The 20,917-nt window shown below is 37.2% G+C and overlaps 1 protein-coding gene across 1 annotated transcript in view; it reads left to right on the top strand.

Moving 5' to 3' along the window:
• Positions 1 to 4,751: 4,751 nt before the first annotated feature.
• The window catches only part of LOC127644735 (solute carrier family 22 member 23-like), a 66,035-nt gene continuing 49,869 nt past the window's right edge, over positions 4,752 to 20,917 (top strand). The window contains exon 1 of the mRNA XM_052128075.1: positions 4,752 to 5,621. Within this exon, the coding sequence (XP_051984035.1) occupies positions 5,208 to 5,621 (414 nt within the window). The 5' untranslated portion in view covers positions 4,752 to 5,207. The remainder of the gene's footprint in view (positions 5,622 to 20,917) is intronic.

Raw genomic sequence — 20,917 nt, forward strand, 5'->3', positions numbered from 1 at the left:
TGCTTTATGCAGATGATATTATATTACTCGTATCTGACCCCAATAGATCTATGCCTTGCCTCCACAGTTCATTTTGACCCCTTCATAAAAAGGTTTTCAAGTGATGTCGGCAGATGGGCTTCATTACATTTATCTATGATTGGGAAGGTTAATGTTACTAAAATGAATTGTATTCCAAAATTCAACTACCTGCTACAGTCTCTCCCTGTAGATTTCCCCCTCTCTTATTTCAAGCTATTTGATAGCATAGCAAAGTCCTTCATTTGGAATGGTAAATGTCCCAGATTACATTTCAGAAAGTTACATAGGCCAATTGACAAAGGTGGGTTATGCCTACCCGAGATTTTTTATATTATTATACATTCAGTCTCAGACATTTGGCTCATTGGTCACTTCCACCTGAGAGAGCCTCTCCCTGGTTTTGTATTGAACAGAAAGTTATTGCCCCTATTTCATCATTGCAAAGTACTGGAGAAGTTAAGTTACATGCCGTTATCTCACATTTGCCCCCGGTATGGACAAAAGTGTCCAGAGTGTTTAGTTCAGACATTTATTTAAATGTTGCCTCGAGAATATGGCTGAACACAAAATTAAGTATTGATAAGTCCCCTTTCTGCTGGTCGGAGTGGATTGTGAGGGGGTTAAATTAAGGGGTTAATTTTATATAATTTGATTTCGCAATTTCTTTATGTTTATTTAATTTGTTGAATGCAATCAATAAAACGTATTAATAATAAAGAAACCTTACAGTCAAGAGGCACTTTATGTAACCAAAGAGAACCTTGAAAAGGTCATAGTCCAAAATACAGCTGGTCACAGTGCCAATGAAGCTGCCCAGTTTCACACATAGCTGCCAGCTGCAGTGAATAAGTCTGGCACTTAGAAATCAATACTTCAGTTATCATTCACACAAACCAGACACATACACACAGGAATTAGTTATGCAATGTAAACTATCAGCCACCCATTGGATACCAGAGCAAATCATACACACCTAATGATTTTATCAACCACAGCATCTCATATTTACTCATTTCACATGTTTATTAACATATTTCACTGTTTCACATATTGCACTCACAGAGGACAAGCTTCAAGAGTACAATACTGTTGCAGTGGATCTACACACATCAAAGACTGGAGAACACAGCAATAAATCAGGGTTTTATCAGCCTTGTCTAACTTTTTTCACCTTTAAAACACACAATGGAAAGAAAAAAAAACCACACAACTGAGGCAAAAAAAATAAAAATAATAATGGTTTAAAAAGGGAATATTTCTGTGAAGTAGTACATTTCTGACCACACCTTAATATCTTTATTGCAAAAAAAAAAAAAAAAAAAAAATGAGTCTAATGAACATTTCCACCATGATTACCCAGGAAAAGCAACATATAGTTCATATTCATTTACACATTGACCTTTTGTGAAAGCCCAATAAAAGGGCATGATGTTTTACTCTATGGGGTAAGTTGTCACTATGGGAACATGACTATTTCATATTTTATATGATAATTATATACAGCCCATTTAATGACTTTCAGCCAAATTTAAATGATAAGACAACAATGAAGCACTGTTTTGAACAGATATTGTAACTAAAGGAATATTCCGGGTTCAATACAAGTTAAGATCAATCAACAGCATTTGTGGCACTGTAAAAAATGTCTGTATTTTAATGGTAAAAGAATGTATATTAACTATAAAATATACAGTAAAATTGTTTTAATATATTTTAAAATACAAATGTTGAAAAGATATATATATATATATACAATTTATGTAAATGTATGATTTTCCTGTATAATTAATGGTAAAATTTTACATTATTTTTAGCAAGAGAGTACATGTACTTTTTACAATAACTTATTGTTAAAATTACAGTAAAAAACAATAATCGGGCGTTCCCAAAATTCCCTGCATGACCCATTACATTTTATTTTATGTGAATTTCTTCTTATTTTTAATATCTGTGTTATATTTAATGTAGTTTAGTTAATGTTTATTACATTCATTTAATCTCACATGTGTTACCCTGATGGTGTTTAGTGTTTGTGTGAGTGACACTGAGTACTGTCTCTACATGTTAATTGGTCATTGCTCCTGGAAGAGTAGGTGAACTCATCATGTGCTCTTTTGACATTTGCAATGTATGGTAATGTGAACAATTACTTGGAATTAAGCAATGTCAAAATACAATTTCAAACACTGGTTACTGAGGTATAGCCCTTCTAACAATGTTCATGTGTGACAACTAGCCCCAGTCGCCCCTATACAGTATTTCATGTCTTTTAAGCAGAGTATTTAGAACAAATACAGTAATACTGTAAAGAAATAAACACAGTGTTTGAATTATTATCCACCTGACAGCATTCATGACTCATGACTTGGATCAAAGGTTGAAGTATTCTAGCAAAGGGTGTGGCTATCATCTCTTTCTCTGATACAGCAGGTGAACATTCACACATTGGATTTGTGTGCACATAGCAACAGTTAACATGTTAAATCTCCTGTGTGTTGCTGTTGTATAGAGACGGTTCCACCTACAGTGTGCCCAAGACAAAAAAATGACCAAAACGGCAATTGCAAGTGGGGTGGACAATAGGGTGTCCAGGCTTCGGATCATGGTGGCCACGGCCACCCCTGGCTACCCCCTAGATCCGCCCTTGATTCATTCATTCATTAAAAAAAAATAAAAAATTCACCCTTGGATTTTTTTAATCCTATTTAGAATCCTCAAGGATTAATTCCAAGTTATGATAAAATTCCATTAGCAAGTCTGTGCATTCCTTTAGGATGTTTTGACTTCCCAGTAAAATGTGAGAATTATTATTATTTTATGTCATTGTGTATAAAGCCCCCAGCATAATAATAATAATAATAATAATTCAATATTAATAATAATAAAAAAACTATTAAAAACTATTAAAAAACCTTGAAACATCATAAATTATAAACTGAATACATTTAATGAGATCACTACGTTTCAAGACCAGAAATTACATTAATTGGCTGGGAATGTCCTGAAACAGAAGTATTGGCTAGTCATCCAAATTAATTGTACTACCGGTATGCGCCAGTAGAGGGCTGCAGTTACTGCAAATTGACAAGAGACTGAAGACTTTCACACTCAATCACTTCCTACAGACATTTTTTTTCATTGCATCATTATATGTGAGAGAACAAAAATATATATATATATATAAAATATATATATATATATATATATATATATATATATATATATATATATATATATATATATATATATTAACGAACTCATTAGTCATATCTGTAAACATTAGCCAAATAAAACATTATTTATATTTGTATAATGCAATTCTAATTAAAATTAGGGCAGGCTACATTTATATTAGGCCTACTACCAGAAAGCACCAGTAGAGAGCAGCAGTTACTGCAAAAAGTGACTGAAGAAGCCTATCATTTCCTGCGTATGTACTTAATTTGATGAAAAACGCACTTCTTGGCCAGTAAAAAGTATGTTATTTAGGTATGCACGTGAGTAGTAAGAATAGACTCTGGACGTAGGCCTACTTCATCATGGGACATGGGTATTGACACGTTACCTGAATAACGTAACAAAACAGCCGCGAAAATAATCGAATCTGTTTGTGTTAAACAAGCACCATTTAAGGAACAACTGGCTTGGTATATATCGCACTTACAGTTAAAGAGTCATCAGACGATCGTTGAACGTGACGTCTCCTTAGCTCCAGAGGGATTATGGGATCGTAAAGTGTGCAGTCGATCCGCACTTCAGAATCTCGCCAGAATAGTATGTCAACGGGGAATTTCTCGATTACTGTTTCATGAATACTGAGGATTCAGACATACTAGTCCATCGGTATGTTTTCAGACACGGCGATGGTCCATAAAGGTGCACTCAGTAACTTTTTGCTTGTGTTATCTTGGACTCACAGTGACACCTAGCGGATGCAGCATCATTTAAAATCAATGGTTTTCAGTTTCAGATGCCATTGTTGAAATTCATTATTCATAATCAGCCATGATTAATTTAATCCGAGTGTGAAAGCGTCCAATAACAAGATGGTTACTGAGATTAAGCAAGTAGCTGGTCATGTGATTATTCTAAAATGGCAGCCTCCGTGAGGGCACCCCTGCCTCATGTAGAATTAATCAGCTTTTATATGGTTACTGATATGACTAGAGTCCTCCTCTCATGTGAGTGCTCATGATTTTATACATACGTTTCAAAAATACAATTCACTTTGTTAGGAGTAAATCTTTTATTTGTGAAAAAAATATCTGAGTGCACCTTTAAGGATACATGTATATATATATATATATATATATATATATATATATATATATATATATATATATATATATATATATATATATATATAATTATTTTTTGCATTATGTTTTCTAAGAAAATATATAGGCCTATAGGCCTATGTCTAACTGAAATCTGTACACGTTTGTCAAAGCAAACAATCATTTTTCGTCATTATGCCATTTTTTAAAGAAAAACTCAAATTAGCTACACAAACACAAGTATATACTACAGTAAAAGTTTAGTACACAGCTTCGGCTTTGTTGTGATGAAGCCCAGTCAAGAGTTTCTCCAATCAATGGCCCAATGAGTGTGGTGGGCGGAGGTTCAGTCAAGGTTCCGCCTTCACGGGGGATCACGGCTGTCGATTCAGTCCACATTATCTCCAGAGAGAGAGAGAGTGAGAGAGAGAGAGAGAGAGAGAGAGAGAGAGAGAGAGAGAGAGAGCAAGTGTTTATGAACTGAATTAACTGGGCTGTTTGTGACAGGAGGAGAGATTCCTCATCTCATGAGTGGATCATGACGCATCTGTGACAATAGTGTCCACCGTCGCTGCTCTGGACAGGTGTGTTACCTGTAGCTGTGAATGGTGGAAAGGGGCAGGTTGTTTCATTTCCCGTGGCTTTTCTTCCGGCACCGATGAAATGAATCGCATTGTTTTAACTTTGTTTCACGACCAGACACGCATTTGGATGGCGGAGCGCTCGTAAGAGTGGACCGAGCCGGTGATTTCAGTCTACTGATTGATCGAGAACAGTTCGAGACATTTTTTCAATGAGCGAAGACACTCATACCACTCCCTGATCATTGGAAATAGCAGCTCTTTTTTTGGTCGCAATAGCGTTTATCGTGTGGAGCTGACGCATTACCGAACCGGGCTGCAGTAGGATATGTGCGAGACGGTGATGGCCGTGTCTGAACTGGACACCGAGCCTAATCCACCGGAGAACGGCTTCGTCACCCCCGAAACTAATAAATCGCCCGATTTACTGGCGCAGATCGACGCCTGTGTTTTGCCCAGTCTGGGCGGCTTTGGGAAATTTCAGAAACAGCTGATCGTCTTAACATGGATACCAGCGCTATTCATTGGCTTCAGCCAATTTTCGGACAGTTTTCTCCTGGCGCAGCCGAACAACCCGTGTGCGCAAGTGAACGCGAGTACCAGCGAGCCGTCGGCTGTAATCCCGTCAGCGCAATTTAGCGCCGTGAATGGAAACAACGGCACCGAACGATCATCGCAGTGCATATGTATACAATCAGGATTTGAACTGAAAAATGGACTGGAACAAAACGTTGTTACCAAGGTAAGTGTGTGCGTGTACAACCCGCCCGAAGTGATATCCTTCTGTGCATAATTTTCCAACAGTTGGCCATGACCAGAGATAACCTGCACGTTTTGACAGGTAGGCAGTTCATTAAGGTAAGTTCATTAATGTGTAGCAATGTGCACTTAAACGCAGGTTACCCCACAAGATCCCTGCAAGGAGTCTCCACTCTCACAACCCTAAATACATGTAGAAAGGTGAGTTTATTTGCAAAGCACTGGAGGCTTGCATTACAGTGGACATCATTGGAAGTGATCAGCCAGGTGCAGACAGACAGACAGACAGACAGACAGGAAAGAATGGCATTGCTGACTGAGATGAATATGAGTCATCCACATCAACAGCTGAGGAGGTGCCAGCTATCACAGTGGGGATGTCACCGGGCTCTCCTCATGCTGACCTGATTTAAAAAGCATGCAGCACTCTTAACCACGGAGTGTCCTTCCCTTGCTCCATTGGCATATCAATGTGTTGTGCAATAGAAAATGTGGGTCAACCAGCTCTATGGATTACAAATAAGTAACTCTTGAGCAGGATACAGAGGTAATCTCAAAAAGGCCTGTGGTTGCTTTCTCTTTTGATATTAGTGTCACATTATGCACTACTCGGCTAATCTGTCTGAGCTTGAAGCAGAGGCAACTAGAGGAAGTTTCCTTATTGATAGCAGTTATGGGCAACTTAGAGGACAAGGTAGAATCTTCTCTTCAGACTTGACGGAAATCCCCTGATTTCTCTTGTACAAGGCCTAAATACTCATAATGTTGGAGAGTTGCAATGTAGACTGCAAAATTCAACGATGAGTAATTCTTTGTGCAGCTTATTTAGTTGTGGGAACCACAATGCTCAATAAGTGAGTTAATTTGAAAATCGTGATACTTTTCATCCCATTCAATTATTTGGTCATATTTTTCCTTAATTATTTGATTAGAAGAGAATGGGGCTGATCAACTTACTGGAAAAGCAAAGACTAGCGAGGATATTATGGCATTGAAATCCACACCACACCGATTTGTTTTTTGGTAATAATGTTGATTTCATCTGAATATATTTGTTAATATCCAAGAATTGATCAAGTCGCACGTCATATTGTTCACTCTCATGATTATGGATATTTTCTTATATCCGATTTGCCCATCCTGGGGAACACATCATACAGTGGCCCCAAAAGGTATTTGGACACTTGAAGGAATAATTCACCCAAAAATGGAAATTCTGACATGATGTTCCCCTTTTGGTTTGCTTATGCAGAACACAAAATTATATGATTGAATGAATATCTCAGTCCATCTACAAAAAAGGACATAAAAGTACCAAAACTAATCCATTTGACTTGTGTATTATATTGCATTCTTTTGATGACTTGGAAAATGATGTACTTGCCATATGGACTTTTTTTATAATGCTTTTGGGGGCTCCTTTAAGGCACCATCCACTGCTGTTAAATTATAAAGACGGACCATGATATTTGCCTTTTGCATTTTAAAGATAGTCATACATACAGATTTGGAACAACGTGAAATTATAGTTAGTAAATTATGACAGAATTTTTATTTTTGGGTGAACTATAGATTAGGTAAGTGAGTAAGTCACTCTTAAAATGGATGAATGTCATTGCACTAGATAACAACATCAAATCATGTGTCGTTTACTATGAAGAATAAGTATAAGCACAATTTTTAAGCTAAACATTTCACAAGTTTGTTTTAAATGACAACACTATAGATATATACTGTTAGATCAAATAGATAAATTAGGACAAGATCTTTGGACACGTTCAGGTTGGTGAATTTTATTGGAACATTTCTGTTGCTAAAATGATGAACTACACCTGTGGTTACTCTGCTTGGACACCTGTGTGAACTTGAGGGGAACTGACTTACATTTACATTTATTCATTTGGCAGACGCTTTTATCCAAAGCGACTTACAAAAGAGGAAAACTTAAGCGAATCATCTTAAGGAGGCATTGGTACGAAAAGTGCCATACTACAAAGTTTCACTATCATCAGAATAGTATACAAAACAGATTTAAGAGCAACAAGAAATGTAATTTTTTGTATTTTTTATTTTTTTTAGTGACTGGTTAAGTGCTTTTGGAAAAGATGTGTTTTTAGCTGTTTTTTGAAGATAGAGAGTGAGTTAGCTTCCTGGATTGAGTTGGGAAGGTCATTCCACCAACATGGTATGATGAAACTGAAAGTCCTGGAAAGTGTTTTGGTGCCTCTTTGTTTTGGTACGACAAGGTGACGTTCCTTAGCCGACCACAGGCTTCTGGTGGGAACGTAGCTCTGCATAAATGTTTTTAGGTATGGACTTAATACACCCAATAATAATCTCAGCCTGATCTCATGAAAAGTATTTGACTGTGGTGGCAATATTTTTGCAAAATGAAATTTCTTGGTTCATAGACATTATTCATGCTAGCGCCATCTTTGATTTTTAACAGAAATGAACAAAACTTTGAGGGATAGACTTACCATCTTCAAATGGCACGAATGGTATAAAGCTGTATTAAGCTCCTAGATCACATCTGATTTCCCACAACTCATGTTCTGTGGAGTTCTTTGTCTATTGAATGTTCTCGGACAGATTTTTTATCAATGTTTTGCTCACAGAATGATCCAAAAACACTTTAAATCACTTTTCATCCCTCACAGCCTCATTGTCATTCCCATTAAAAATCAAAGATTGTGCTAGCGTGATTAAGGTCTATTGCACTTATCGCTGCAGTTTCGAGGTGAAATGTCTACTGAGGGGCGTTAAAAGCAAGTTTAATGTTCTCCCAAAAATATGAGGTTTTTAAATGCCTGATCTCATGACAATTACATGACCATGGTCACATTTTTGCAAAGCAAAATGATGTGCTGTATTTTAAAAGCAAATACTACACGAAAATCACAATTTCTGAAGCACCCACGTCATTCTGTGTTGCTTCTATGACACACCTGTCAGCTTGCATCAGCTTGGGCCTGAAACACGGCCTATGGAGTCCAAGGTCCAAGACTCTTATCAGGTGAGCTACCTCAGAAGCTAATTATATTGGAATAAATGTTTAAATGTAGGTGGGTCTGTAATATTAGTATTAAAAGCGTTTATAACATAGCAGTGTGTGAGTATAGAGCTAAAAATAAGTTTTAAAGGTGCACTTTTAATCTTTTCCTCATTAAAAAAGTTTAATTCCTAAAGATATGAATTGCAATTTTGCAATATATGTAGGAAATCAGGAGCACTCACATTGAAATGAAGACTCAGTCATATCAGTAACCATATAAAAGCTGTTTTAATCTACATAGAGTGGGTCCGCACATGGGGGCTTGTCATGTTAGAATCACATGCCCAGCTGAATATTACTCGCTTAATCTATCTCTAGCATGTCTAGTGATAATTTCCCTTGTACACCGCGGCAAATCTTAGATGCCCTCATTCTTTGAGACTTGGTTGGTTTTTAAGTTTAAAGCTCTATGGATTTAGAATTGAAGAAAACCTACCTCCTTAAAAGCAAATGTTAGGTGAACAAAACAGACAACCCTACCCTAAAGCCAACACCTAAATCCAACTGATAGTGTCATAAAAGCAAATAGCTGAAGCATCCACGCAAGCATCCTCAAGCACCACGTCATTTTGTGATGCGTGTATGATACGGCTCACATGTCATTCTCATGTTTTGTTGTTTTCCAACACCGGACATAAGTGTTTTAGATTCAATGCTTTATCAGGCGTGTCACTATGCAAGGTAGTCCAATTTGAATAAGCTTGTAAATTGTCGTTGTTTACCTAATGTATGCGTAAAATGCATAGTGTTGTGTGCAATACATTAAAATGTATTGTGTTTCGGTGTAATAAGATGTGTGGGGAACAGAGTGAAGTTTTTATGAAGTGTTAATCTGCTGTTACTCATGATGATTTGCGTGAAAGTGACTAAAATGCACAGTTGTTTCTGCACCTCAAGTGTTTATTTTGCCAGAAAACTTCAGCAATACGTAGGAGGCATGCAAAATTAATTTAGCAAAAATGTAGTTATAGTGTGCCTAATGTGTTTGCTATGAGGCCTGGTTGAATAATCTCCTTGGCACCAGTTGGTTAAGTGTTATTACAAAAACGACTTTGAAAGTGAAGTTAGCTCTGAGAAAAGACCTAGAATATTTTTTTGCAGATGCCACATGCTTTGATATTTTGATATTTGTGACATGAAAAGTGTAAATTTAAATATCCAAATTCTTTTGGTGGCCACTGTAGGGTTATCAACATCACAGTCTGTTTTTAGCACTTCTAGGGATCGTGTGAAAGGTTGAACATGCTTGCAAATGTTGGAACCCTGTACTCTAGTTTGACCTTTGACAGAGTTTGTACTCTTTTACATATTTTATTCTTATTACATATTTGCAAATTCCCTTGAACCACAACTCATTATGATGTCTCAAAAACTTTCAGCACATTGACACAGAATTAGAAAAAAAAAAAAACACTCAGTGCTAGCAGTGCACATGTACCATGAAAGCGAATTAGCCAGTTTGTGCCAAAAGCATCAACTCTATCTCAGCGGAAATCTTGAATGCATGGAAGTGCATTCCCACCCAAAAACAGTGCCATCATTTTTACGATTATTTTATAATAAGTTGCATTTAGGATGTTGCTAATTGGCATTATCACAGTGTACCATTAATGATCACCACCTAAATTAACTCAAAAATATTTGGAATAGGGTAGATGAACTGTTTGTGGGCATGTTCAGAACAAGGCTGGAATCTAACTCTCTTTGATTGAAATCTTTACATATTTTAGATTTCCATTCAAGCTCAACCTTATGAGGGATTATCAGGAAATTTGATCACTGCCATTAATCAAGACAATTATTTTCATGAAGGGACAGGAATACCCAGAAATAAGCAGGATAAGCAAGACCACACCCTTCAAGTATTTGATCTGCAAATGTACTAACATGATGACGGAAAGCTCTTTATCATTCATTTTAGAAGTATAGAGGAAATCGTTTACAGCGGTATTTAGTTGTTCTTGCTTGTTAAGGCAAGCATCACTATTATTATTGCTCATACTTGGGGTTAGGGATTTGATCAAACTTTTGATTTGACTATACTTAAAGAATGTCATAACACCATTGTAGTGCACTTGCATCCGTACAAGCCACAACAAGCATGTTGTGGTTAACACAGAGCACCTGTCTGTGAGCAGACATAACAGCATGCATGAAAACTAAGTATACCCTAGCCTTAAGTACAGTTTGTGCATAGGACATGAATCATTCCTCAAACCATGACTCGTTGAGAAGAGTTCTACGGTTACATTTTTTGTTGTTTTTATTGTGAAAATATATATTTTTACCTGATTGCCAAAAACATATTCCCCAAATTTATGATAAAGGACCAGAATATCATAGAGACTTGGACCAGTAAGTAACAAGCTAAATAGCATTTTCTGGTTGAGAGTCCAAAATGGAATTATGAGTAGAAAATGAACAAACGGTACCATGAATCACCTGGCTAGAACCTTACTGTACTTACAGTAAATGGCTCTTTGGTAATGTCATGCTGTGGGATCTTAGTGATCAGGTTTTAGGGAAAGTTGAAGAGAACAAGGCATTAAGACAATCAGAAGTGCTGGGTAAGTATCTGTATGTTCTTGAGTGATCTAGCCAGATGTCAGAATTGATTCCTATTGAAATTTGTGTACCGTAATTTCCGGACTATAAGCCGCAACTTTTTTCCCACGCTTTGAACCTCGCGGCTTAAACAATAAAAAAATTTAAACATTCTGTGACGTGCTCAGTTTTTTGGCAGCATGAAGCTTTCATTAGACCAATGAAATTGCCGAACGTGTTAAGGTCAAACAACTTTTTTGTTTACTGTTTAGATTAAATCGAGCGCGCTCAAATTTCCCATCATTCTGATTACGGTAGTCATTTTGTCACCCTCAAGACACGGAGAAATGCATATGATGCAGCTTTCAAGTTGAAGGCGATTGATCTGGCTGTTGGAAAAGGAAATAGAGCTGCTGCACGGGAGACGTTGGAAACAGCAGCGTGATGAATAGGCTATTCAACTCCGACACCGAAGGAGATGACTTCAGTGGTTTCATGTGCACAAGAGGAGGAAGATAGTGACCAATGACTTTCTTGCTAGGCTACTGTTTACTGCTAATTTTTAATTTTTTGTTACAAGCCGTGTGTGGCAGCGGGGGCGTGGTCAAGCGCCCGTCCGGGAGAGAAAAGCGGTAAGGGCGCTTACACCTGAGCTAATGTCAAACACCTGTTTCTAATTTCAGTAAGCGTGAGGAGAGCGGCATAAAAAGGCAGCAGAGAGAGTGTTAGAGTGTTAGAGTGTGAGAGTGTGAGAGTGTGACAGTGAGAGAGTGTGAGAGTGAGAGAGTGAGTGAGAGAGTGAGAGAGTGAGTGAGAGAGTGAGAGAGTGAGTGAGTGAGAGAGTGAGTGAGAGAGTGAGTGAGTGAGTGAGTGACAGACAGACACACGTCAGTCTAGTGTTGGCGCATAGAAGACCAAGAATTGAGAAACTTTATAAAATTGATTGTAAACATTGCTGTGGCCATTAAAAGCCTTACCTGGAACGTCAAGTGCCCTGCTTCACGTGTCTTTTCAGCACTTGATGTAAGCGCCCTTACCGCTTTTCTCTCCCGGACGGGCGCTTGACCACTCCCCCGCTGCCACACCGTGTTTCGTTAAAGCCTATTTATTTTTGTTACTAGCCGTGTTTCGTTAAAGCCTGTGTAAAGTTCATTTGTTTCAATGTACCGGTAGGCACCTGCGGCTTATAGACATGTGCGGCTTATTTATGTTCAAAATAATAATTTTTTTCAAATTCAGTGGGTGCGGCTTATATTCAGGTGCGCTCAATAGTCCGGAAATTACGGTAATGTCCTGAAACATAGTTTAGAGTTGGAAATTGGAAAAGTCCTTGGAAAATAGCCCCATGTTCTTATACTTGTGTCCTCTTGAAACATCTGTACAAGACTAATCTCACAGTGAAATCGGAAAGAGTAGGTTGACATTTCTTTAGGTAAAATCAGTCTGTGCTTGCCGAAATTCGAAACACTGCCACCAGTGGGCCAAAGCGGTAAGTGTTGTTGGGCATATGGTTACGTGTGAGCGCCATGTTTCTGGGTGTTATGTCCACAGAGGGGTGCGAAAGCGAGTTGTGAAGCGAGTTGTTTTTAGCTGTACAGGCTCTATTACAGTGAAGAGGAATGCATATTTTATAAACTGTACCCCCAACGCAAAGCCCAAACCTAAACCTAACCATCAGTGAAGTAAAAATGTAATGTTAAAAGGAAAAATGCAACCTCTGAACTTCCCTCTTCCCATTATGTGAATGGGAGTGCTTCCATGTTTTGAAGTGGGATACGAACCAGGGTCATCCATGCTGTTGACGCAACACACTTCCAGTCGCACCATAAGGGAAGGTACACATGGCAGTTGTTAGTGAATCAACATAATGTGGGTGATCCTAGGGTGCCGGAACTCTCGTAAACAACATGTCGTGTGATCATGATGCTGAAACACTTCCATACAGAAACGATGGGAGATATATTAATATGAAATAGAGTGTTCATTGATCTTCAGCTTTAATAAATATGGAATTAAATAGATTCACTGTAAAAGAGCCAAATCCTCTGAACACACTTTTGTTTTTTAAATTAGCTATATTTCAAACTGGACTGGGCCTTAACTGTCCATGTTCTGCCTGACATTAAACATCTCATGGATGGATTATTGGAGAAAGATCAAATGCAGGTAGACATTTCACCTGGAAAATGGAGCTCATATGTGCCCATACGCCCAACATCACTTGGCTCTTTAGCCACTGGGGCAGTGTTTTGCATTTTGATAATCTCAGACTGATTTCAGCTAAAGAAAAGTCATCTTACCTCAATCTGCCAAGGGAGGATGATGTCCCAATGACTGAGATGGGCAAATCAAAAATGTCACTGGAAAACAATCTTTCTTATTTTGGTGTCCTCAGGCAGCTTCATAAACTCAATTTCCATCAGAAGAGCCCTTTCAGATGTTGAGGACTACTCTATTTGCCTCGGAGGCCACACAGGATTTTTACTTTAATAAGATGAGGGAAAATGAATAGGAGAATAACATCACTGGGAGATACAGAGCCAGATAATCAAGAACAGAAGCATACTGCCATGGTGTGGCATTCTGATGACAAGGACAGGATCAGACAAGAAGGGTTTGTTTTCAATGACACAAGAGTAAATAGGATTAAATTGGGCTCAGAAATGTAGAGTCTCCTTGATGCTTCTGTAAGACACTTTGAAGATCAAGATAAACAACCCGATGAATTTTTGTTATGAGCTACTTTCCTTGTCTCTCTTTATTATTTTAGGGTACCGCAGCAAATTATGAGACCTGTTCATTTACAGAAATAATCATCTGTGCTTGTTTTTAATCTGTCTATCAACATCCAGGCCTTCAATAAGTCAAACTGAGCCTGACTGAGAAATCAAGATGGTCGCTTTTATTGAATTGAAACCTTGAGTTGTTTAATTCAAGTTAATTCGGCCAAAGATGCTGTCAGTGTTTTGTTGCCAGTTTATTGTCATTTTCGTATTGGATTAGCATCGGTTTGATTTAAATTAGTGCAAGAGTGGATTAGATTACCAACTTCAGGCAACAAAGGAGACTAGTGGGCTAACCCTAACATTTCAAAGTTCTTAGTTTGTGTGTGTGTGTGTATACATATATGTATACAGTGTATTCAGACCCCGTATTTTCGCATATATTGCAGCCCTTTTCACATCAAGCTACACTCCATACCCCATAAGGACAAAGCAAAACCAGATTTTTGCTTAGTTTGCAAATTTTCTAATTTCTAGAGGGGGTGTTAGTCTTGTACACACAGTACAAGACTAACACTGTGCCTGCATTGCTAGAAATTTGCTTGTTTCAGTCATCTTTTCTTTCTTTTTTATGTCTCAAAGAAAAGACGAATATAATTTGATTTTCTTTTCATCACTGATGTATCTGCAAAATTACATGACTGTGTCAGCTGGCTACCAAAAAGAAAAAATTATTTACTGCCCTCAGGTTGTCCATCATTGTGTTTTTTTAGTTGAATCTTAACAAAATATTTTCTTCAAGAACCCTAACGCTGTACTTTTCCATACAAAAACAGTTCATATTGACCACTACTGTCAAGGCCCAAAGAAAGAAAAAAAATTAATATACCATAAAAATAGTCCATTCAATACAAAGCTTTTGTGTGGCCCCAGAAATCTTGGAATATAGTGCACAAGTCATATGGACGACTGTTATGATGTCTTTATACTGAACCTTTAATAATGCTTTATAGTATTTGTCCTCTTTGAATCTTGACAGCTCCTGCTCACTATAAATTGTTGGAATAGAGTCGCTTAAAATATCTATTTTTATGTTCCGAGAACATCAGCATATGGGTTTTGAACAACATAAGGGTGAGTAAATGAGTGGAAATGAGTTAAAAGAAGACTCTTAGGAGATGCTGTTCAAAATTCAGAATGAATTAAAGACAAAGATATTCTTTAGAAAATCTAAATGTATAAATAATAATATTTGCATTTAAAATACATGACACCGTCCTTGCCAAAACCTAAAAACACAATACAAGTCACAAGTCTTACCTTGTTCTAGTACAAATTTGAGGGTGAAAATGCTGTTTTATTGATCATTTTATAAAAAGCTACTTCAAAAGCCTACCAGATAACTCCATTCATTCAATTCCTCTACAATATACACAAATTTGTGCTTTATCTTAAGCCTGATATACTGTAAATTACTCCATTAATGTTTTCACTTTCACAATTATGAATGACATACGAATAACGTACTGGACTTGACGTATTGTCAACTCAAAGTGGCGAATTTCATAAAAATGTTATTAGGTTGCACCCTTGGAATTTACTGTCGGTTGGTACAACATTTCAATCATAAAATAGTGGGCAAATATTGCATGTTTAGTTAGTTACATCTTACATGACACTAACACTCTTAGCCTGAACTGCTTTCTGATGCATGTCACTTGAATAATTTGCGACGTTCCCGTTTAGGTTCTGACACTCGAGTCCCACCTTCATCGATTTGATTGGCTGTGTCAAATGACGTTGACATGTGGTGTTAGACTACTGAGCATGCTGAAATGTAACTTTTTTTTTTTTTTAAAACCATTATTTTATTGCAGCAACTATTTATTGACACGTAGATAGAGGTGCATAATGGACTGCATCAGAACAGCAACAAGGACATCAATTATTGGGGGCAACCAAGAACCCAATGGTCACTCTGGTTGAGCTCCTGAGAAATTGGAGAAACTTGCAGTAGGACAACAATCACTGCAACACTCCACCGATCTGGGCTTTATGGCAGAGTGGCCAGACGGAAGCCTCTCCTCAGTGCAAGACACATGAAAGACTGCTTTGGAATTTGCAAAAAAGCACCTAAAGGACCATCAGAATGTGAGAAACAAGATTCTCTGGTCTGATAAATCAAAGATTGAACAGTTTGGCCTCAATTCCAAGTATCTTGTCTGGAGGAAACCAGGCAACACTCATCTCCTGCACAATACCATCCCAGTGGTGAAGCATGGTGGTGGCAGCATCATGCTGTGGGGTTGTTTTTCAGCAGCAGGGACTCGGGGACTGGTCAGGGTTAAAGGAAAGCTGAATGCAGCAAAATACAGAGATATCCTTCATGAAAACCTGGTCCAGAGAGCTCATGACATCAGACTGGGCTCACCTTCCAACAGGACATTGACCGTAATCTCAATGAAGTATACTTCAGTTGTCCGTGCTGCTGATTGTTCTGTGTGCATAGTATGCATGACATCAGCACAGTCCGCACGGCCCACATTTTCTTCAACCAAGGGCGTGGTCCTCATCTGTGACCATCGTCGGCACATGTACCGGCCATTGACTGTCCTAAAAGTGTATCACAAGGCAGCTGTAGTGGGAATGCCACAAAGACGTTCGTATCTGCTCACGGTCAGAAGAATTTACTCAAAGGCACCGTGGTCAGCCGGGCGCAGTCTGATCTGGAACGCAGAAAAACAAAGAATACCTGGGCCTTTAGGTAGTAAGCAGTAGGCTTTATATACTTTAACACAGTCAAAAGTTTGGAAACGCTTGACTGAATTTGTTTCTCATGATCCTAAAAAAAATCTTTTGATCCAAAGGCTTGTGATTTAGGGGTCTACTTTTTGCCTGCTTAACTCAAGGCTAAATAAAAAAATTAAATAGTCATTCACTCATTGCTTTTAAATAAAGATTTTTTGATTGTTTGACGTGGGACACAAAGAGAGTTTTCAGAATGTGGCTCAAAAAATAAGGAAATCACCAGGTCTTGGTGCTGTAGGATCGTTTTATGCAAGGAAATTGAAGTCTTTATTTGATGATCATTCCCAGATGCAGTAACAGTCAGATTTAGACCCACGCTCATTAAAACATTTAAAAATTGTGGGTGGGGTTATGTGCTGAAGGTAATTTCAGCTATATAACTATATAATAGTGAGTGTAATGTAACTAAAATGATTGTGACTAAATTGACCTGCCTGTTACATGTTTTACATTGTTGATAATTGGTTAATTAAGAAATGGTGTTGAATTGATTATCTAAAATATTAATATGATGGTATAATACAACTAAAATAATTTTTTTCTAAGCAAAATATAACATATTGTGGTTAAACATGAGATATATTATCAAAAATTGCAGCGCCTTTGACGGAAGCACTCGAACTGAGGAGAGACTCTATCCGTGATGTTTTCATGGAACAGGTAAAACGTTGCTATGGTAATGCCTCTCTTACAAGACTGCCCAATGTATTTTTAGACACATTGCGTACTACAAATTTATTTACAATGTTTTTAAATTGGTGAATATTTTAGGAAAAGGAGTCAGTATAAGTATACTTATACTGTTTAAAAATATATAATAATGTTGCTTGTGAGAATGATTTGAGTGTGCAGAGCCGGAATCTAGATGAAGGGTGGCTACTTTAAAGAAGCTGTAATACAGTATATTTTTTCATTTGTGAAACTTTTTTTGTTCACTGCATAATTCCTGCACTGCATAATTCCACCATTTGTGTTAATTCATAGTTTTGATGACTATACTATTATTCTAACACATGGAAAATAGTAGTGGAAGATAATAAAGAATGGAAAGGTGTGTCCAAACTTTTGTCTAGTTGTGTGTATACTGTTATAGAGTTTCATTGAGCATTGAATTTATACAATAATTGACACGTAGGAAGTGATTACTCAATCTTATCTATTCTCTCTCTGATATTTCCCTCTCTTCAGTTCTCAGCACCTTGTCGGTGGTCACATGTCTTGATGAATTAAGTGTACAAAGAAAATTGTTCAAAGTGTTTTCATAATCTTGCCTTTGAATCTTTATAAATAGCTCCTTTAAAGCATGTTTGTGCTCCTCAGAGTCCGCACAGTGTAGATAAAAGCCTGTGCTGTGTCTCTGACAGATGCAGGAAGGATGTTTCGTTGTGTCTACAGTGAGGGTGAATCTCTCAAACAGAGACTATTATGCTTTCTTTTCTTTGATATGGCAAATACATGTGTTTTCTTTCAGTTCTCAGTCTCTACTTCTCTCTGTCACTGTGGGAAATACCCTTAAAGGTGAAGTAGGCTAATTATATTCATGTTGAAATACTTCTGTGTGTGTGCTCTGTGCAGAGACAACTATAGGCAAGCCATTTGTAGGTTGACTTCTTTTAGAGTGTAAACACTGTTTCAAAACATTGCGCTTTTTTTGTTGTTGCTCTGACTCTACCAATGGTGTGAGTGTGGGGCGAGAACTACCTGATTGACACCAACCGGGATGGTGGGCTCAGCTGTTTGGAAACTGACGCTAATTTGTAAATCCATTTGGAAAAATAAAGACATGGATTTGAAATAAATTGGCAGCTTTTTGTCATTGTCGCAGTTTAAACTACATAGCTGACACTGTTGTGATTACGTTTTGGTTGATTTCCATTGATATTTTCCAATTGCCACTCCTGATTACATTTGCAACACTGGCTCCCTAAACACTATAACCCTATAAGGTACTGAAAGAAACAAAATGGCTTTTTTAAGAATACACAACAGATATCAAACCTAAAGATTTAGATCTAGATCATATTACGATATCCATGTTTATTACTGACTATATGTACATGGACACCAGAAAGCAGAATATTGTGACTTATTGCGAGGAACTGGCGTTCCCCTGCACAGTATAAGTGCCGTACTCTTTTCTTGCATATACATGTATATGCTGTTAGTAAACCGATTTCTCCAATGTAATGTAATTTCCCCTTGACACTTGTTTAAATAACAAACATAGGATCAGACTTTGCTATTTTATTCTCCGTTGCTTTGCTTTATTTCCAGATATTCCAGAGTTGTTGCCTTCACATTCCATCATGATCTGATGCGGAATTGTGCTACAATAGTTGGGTTTCCCTCTTATGTAAAACTCTGGGATTCCCCCAATGTACGAGCACATATACGCAAACGTTTGTGAGACCGTCGATATTTTACATGGGTGTATATAAATGGGTATAGTTTATACTGTAGTAAATGCAAGTTCCTACTGTACTCCCAGAAATGCTGAATTCTTCACGCTGTGTTGACTTATTTTTGGACTCCATCCTATTACGTTTGTTATCCAGTCTGTTCCATGCACATGCGCACTCTTCATGCACGTTTACATGGGCACATAAGCCTTGTTTCTCTGGGAGAAAACTGTATGTGTTAAACCGCTTTCTCTTAATGCCTTTGGCAGCATAAGGAATTCAGCATTCTCTTTAAACATGACGTTTCAGAACGCCACTTTCTGCGAAATAACATCAAATAAGCCATTTTCAGATGTATATTCATTATTTTAAAAACATATTGATTGCTAGCTGAACCAGCTCTTAATGCTTGACAAACAAACAGAACTCCAGCAAATATCTCCATCTAACATGACCATACAACCTTTTGCCATTCATATGATCTAAATCAAATTTACCATTGTAACCTGACAAGCATTGCAAATATCTTTTTGAGCTTGTGTCAGACTTGGAAATGTGCATTTGCTTATGCACACATAGATTGTGTGCGCCCACACTGTATTTACCCAGCTGTTCGGCTGGCCAGGTCAACGCACTGTTCCTCAGCTGGCGTGAGTTGAACTCAGAATCAGAAACACAAGATGCTTATTCACAGATTTGCACAAAGAATCATGAATTGGACTCAAATTAAACTGAAACACACACACACACACACACACACACACACACACACACACACACACACACACACACACACACACACACACACACACACACACATTGGTGCAGCTATCATTATGAGGACTCTCCATAGGCATAATGATTTTTATACAGTACAAACATTAGATTCTATCACCTAACCCTCACAAAAAACTCTCTGCATTTTAAAAGTTTCAATAAAACATAGTTTAGTATTTTACATCATGTTATAAATGCTTAATAACACTTGTTTAACATTAGTAACCTATAAAAATGTACCTTAACTTAACGCGGACCGCTTTGAAAAATGTATTAAGGAGATGCCAACTTTAGAAACCCATACACAAAAGTTCAGAATGAGACTTTATTATATGATATATGCTGTGAATAAGCATGCATAAAGAACTAAAAAGTGTTTTTGCAGAGGACTTTAGGTAATTAGGAATAAAATAATTTATGTGACAAGAAAAGTGACAACACAAGTGAGGCAAGACATTACAGTAGTAAATATATAAACACAAAGCAGGCTGCAGCAAAATGACATAATCCCTCCATTTAATCTCACTATAATAGTCTAGTTTTGATACATTGTGACAGAAATCATGAATTTGCGCATTTTATGTTTTGAATAATGGAAATATGAAAACGTGTAATAAGCATTTATAACATGCAAGTTTGAAATGTTACTATTTTGCAAGTTTTGGATTAAAGTTGCCCTTTTTGTGCATGTTGCTATAAATATTTATAATCAATTTCTATATGACGTGTTGGTCATGAATGAATCTCTTTATAAACTATTAACAAAGGCAATATTAATACAAGTGTTCCCATAATAACAATAAAAACATGATAATTTTAACAATAATAAAATGAAGTCATGGAATTGAATCAAAGCTTAAAAGTAATTGAAATTAGTGACATATTAAAAGTCAATGAAAAGTCATGGAAATTTCTATTACGAATAAAAATGTTTAGTTATTTTATGTAATATTATGTAATTAGTGCAGTTAGT

The sequence above is a fragment of the Xyrauchen texanus genome, chromosome 6 (genome assembly GCF_025860055.1).
Source record: "Xyrauchen texanus isolate HMW12.3.18 chromosome 6, RBS_HiC_50CHRs, whole genome shotgun sequence".
Classification (NCBI taxonomy): Eukaryota; Metazoa; Chordata; class Actinopteri; order Cypriniformes; family Catostomidae; genus Xyrauchen; species Xyrauchen texanus.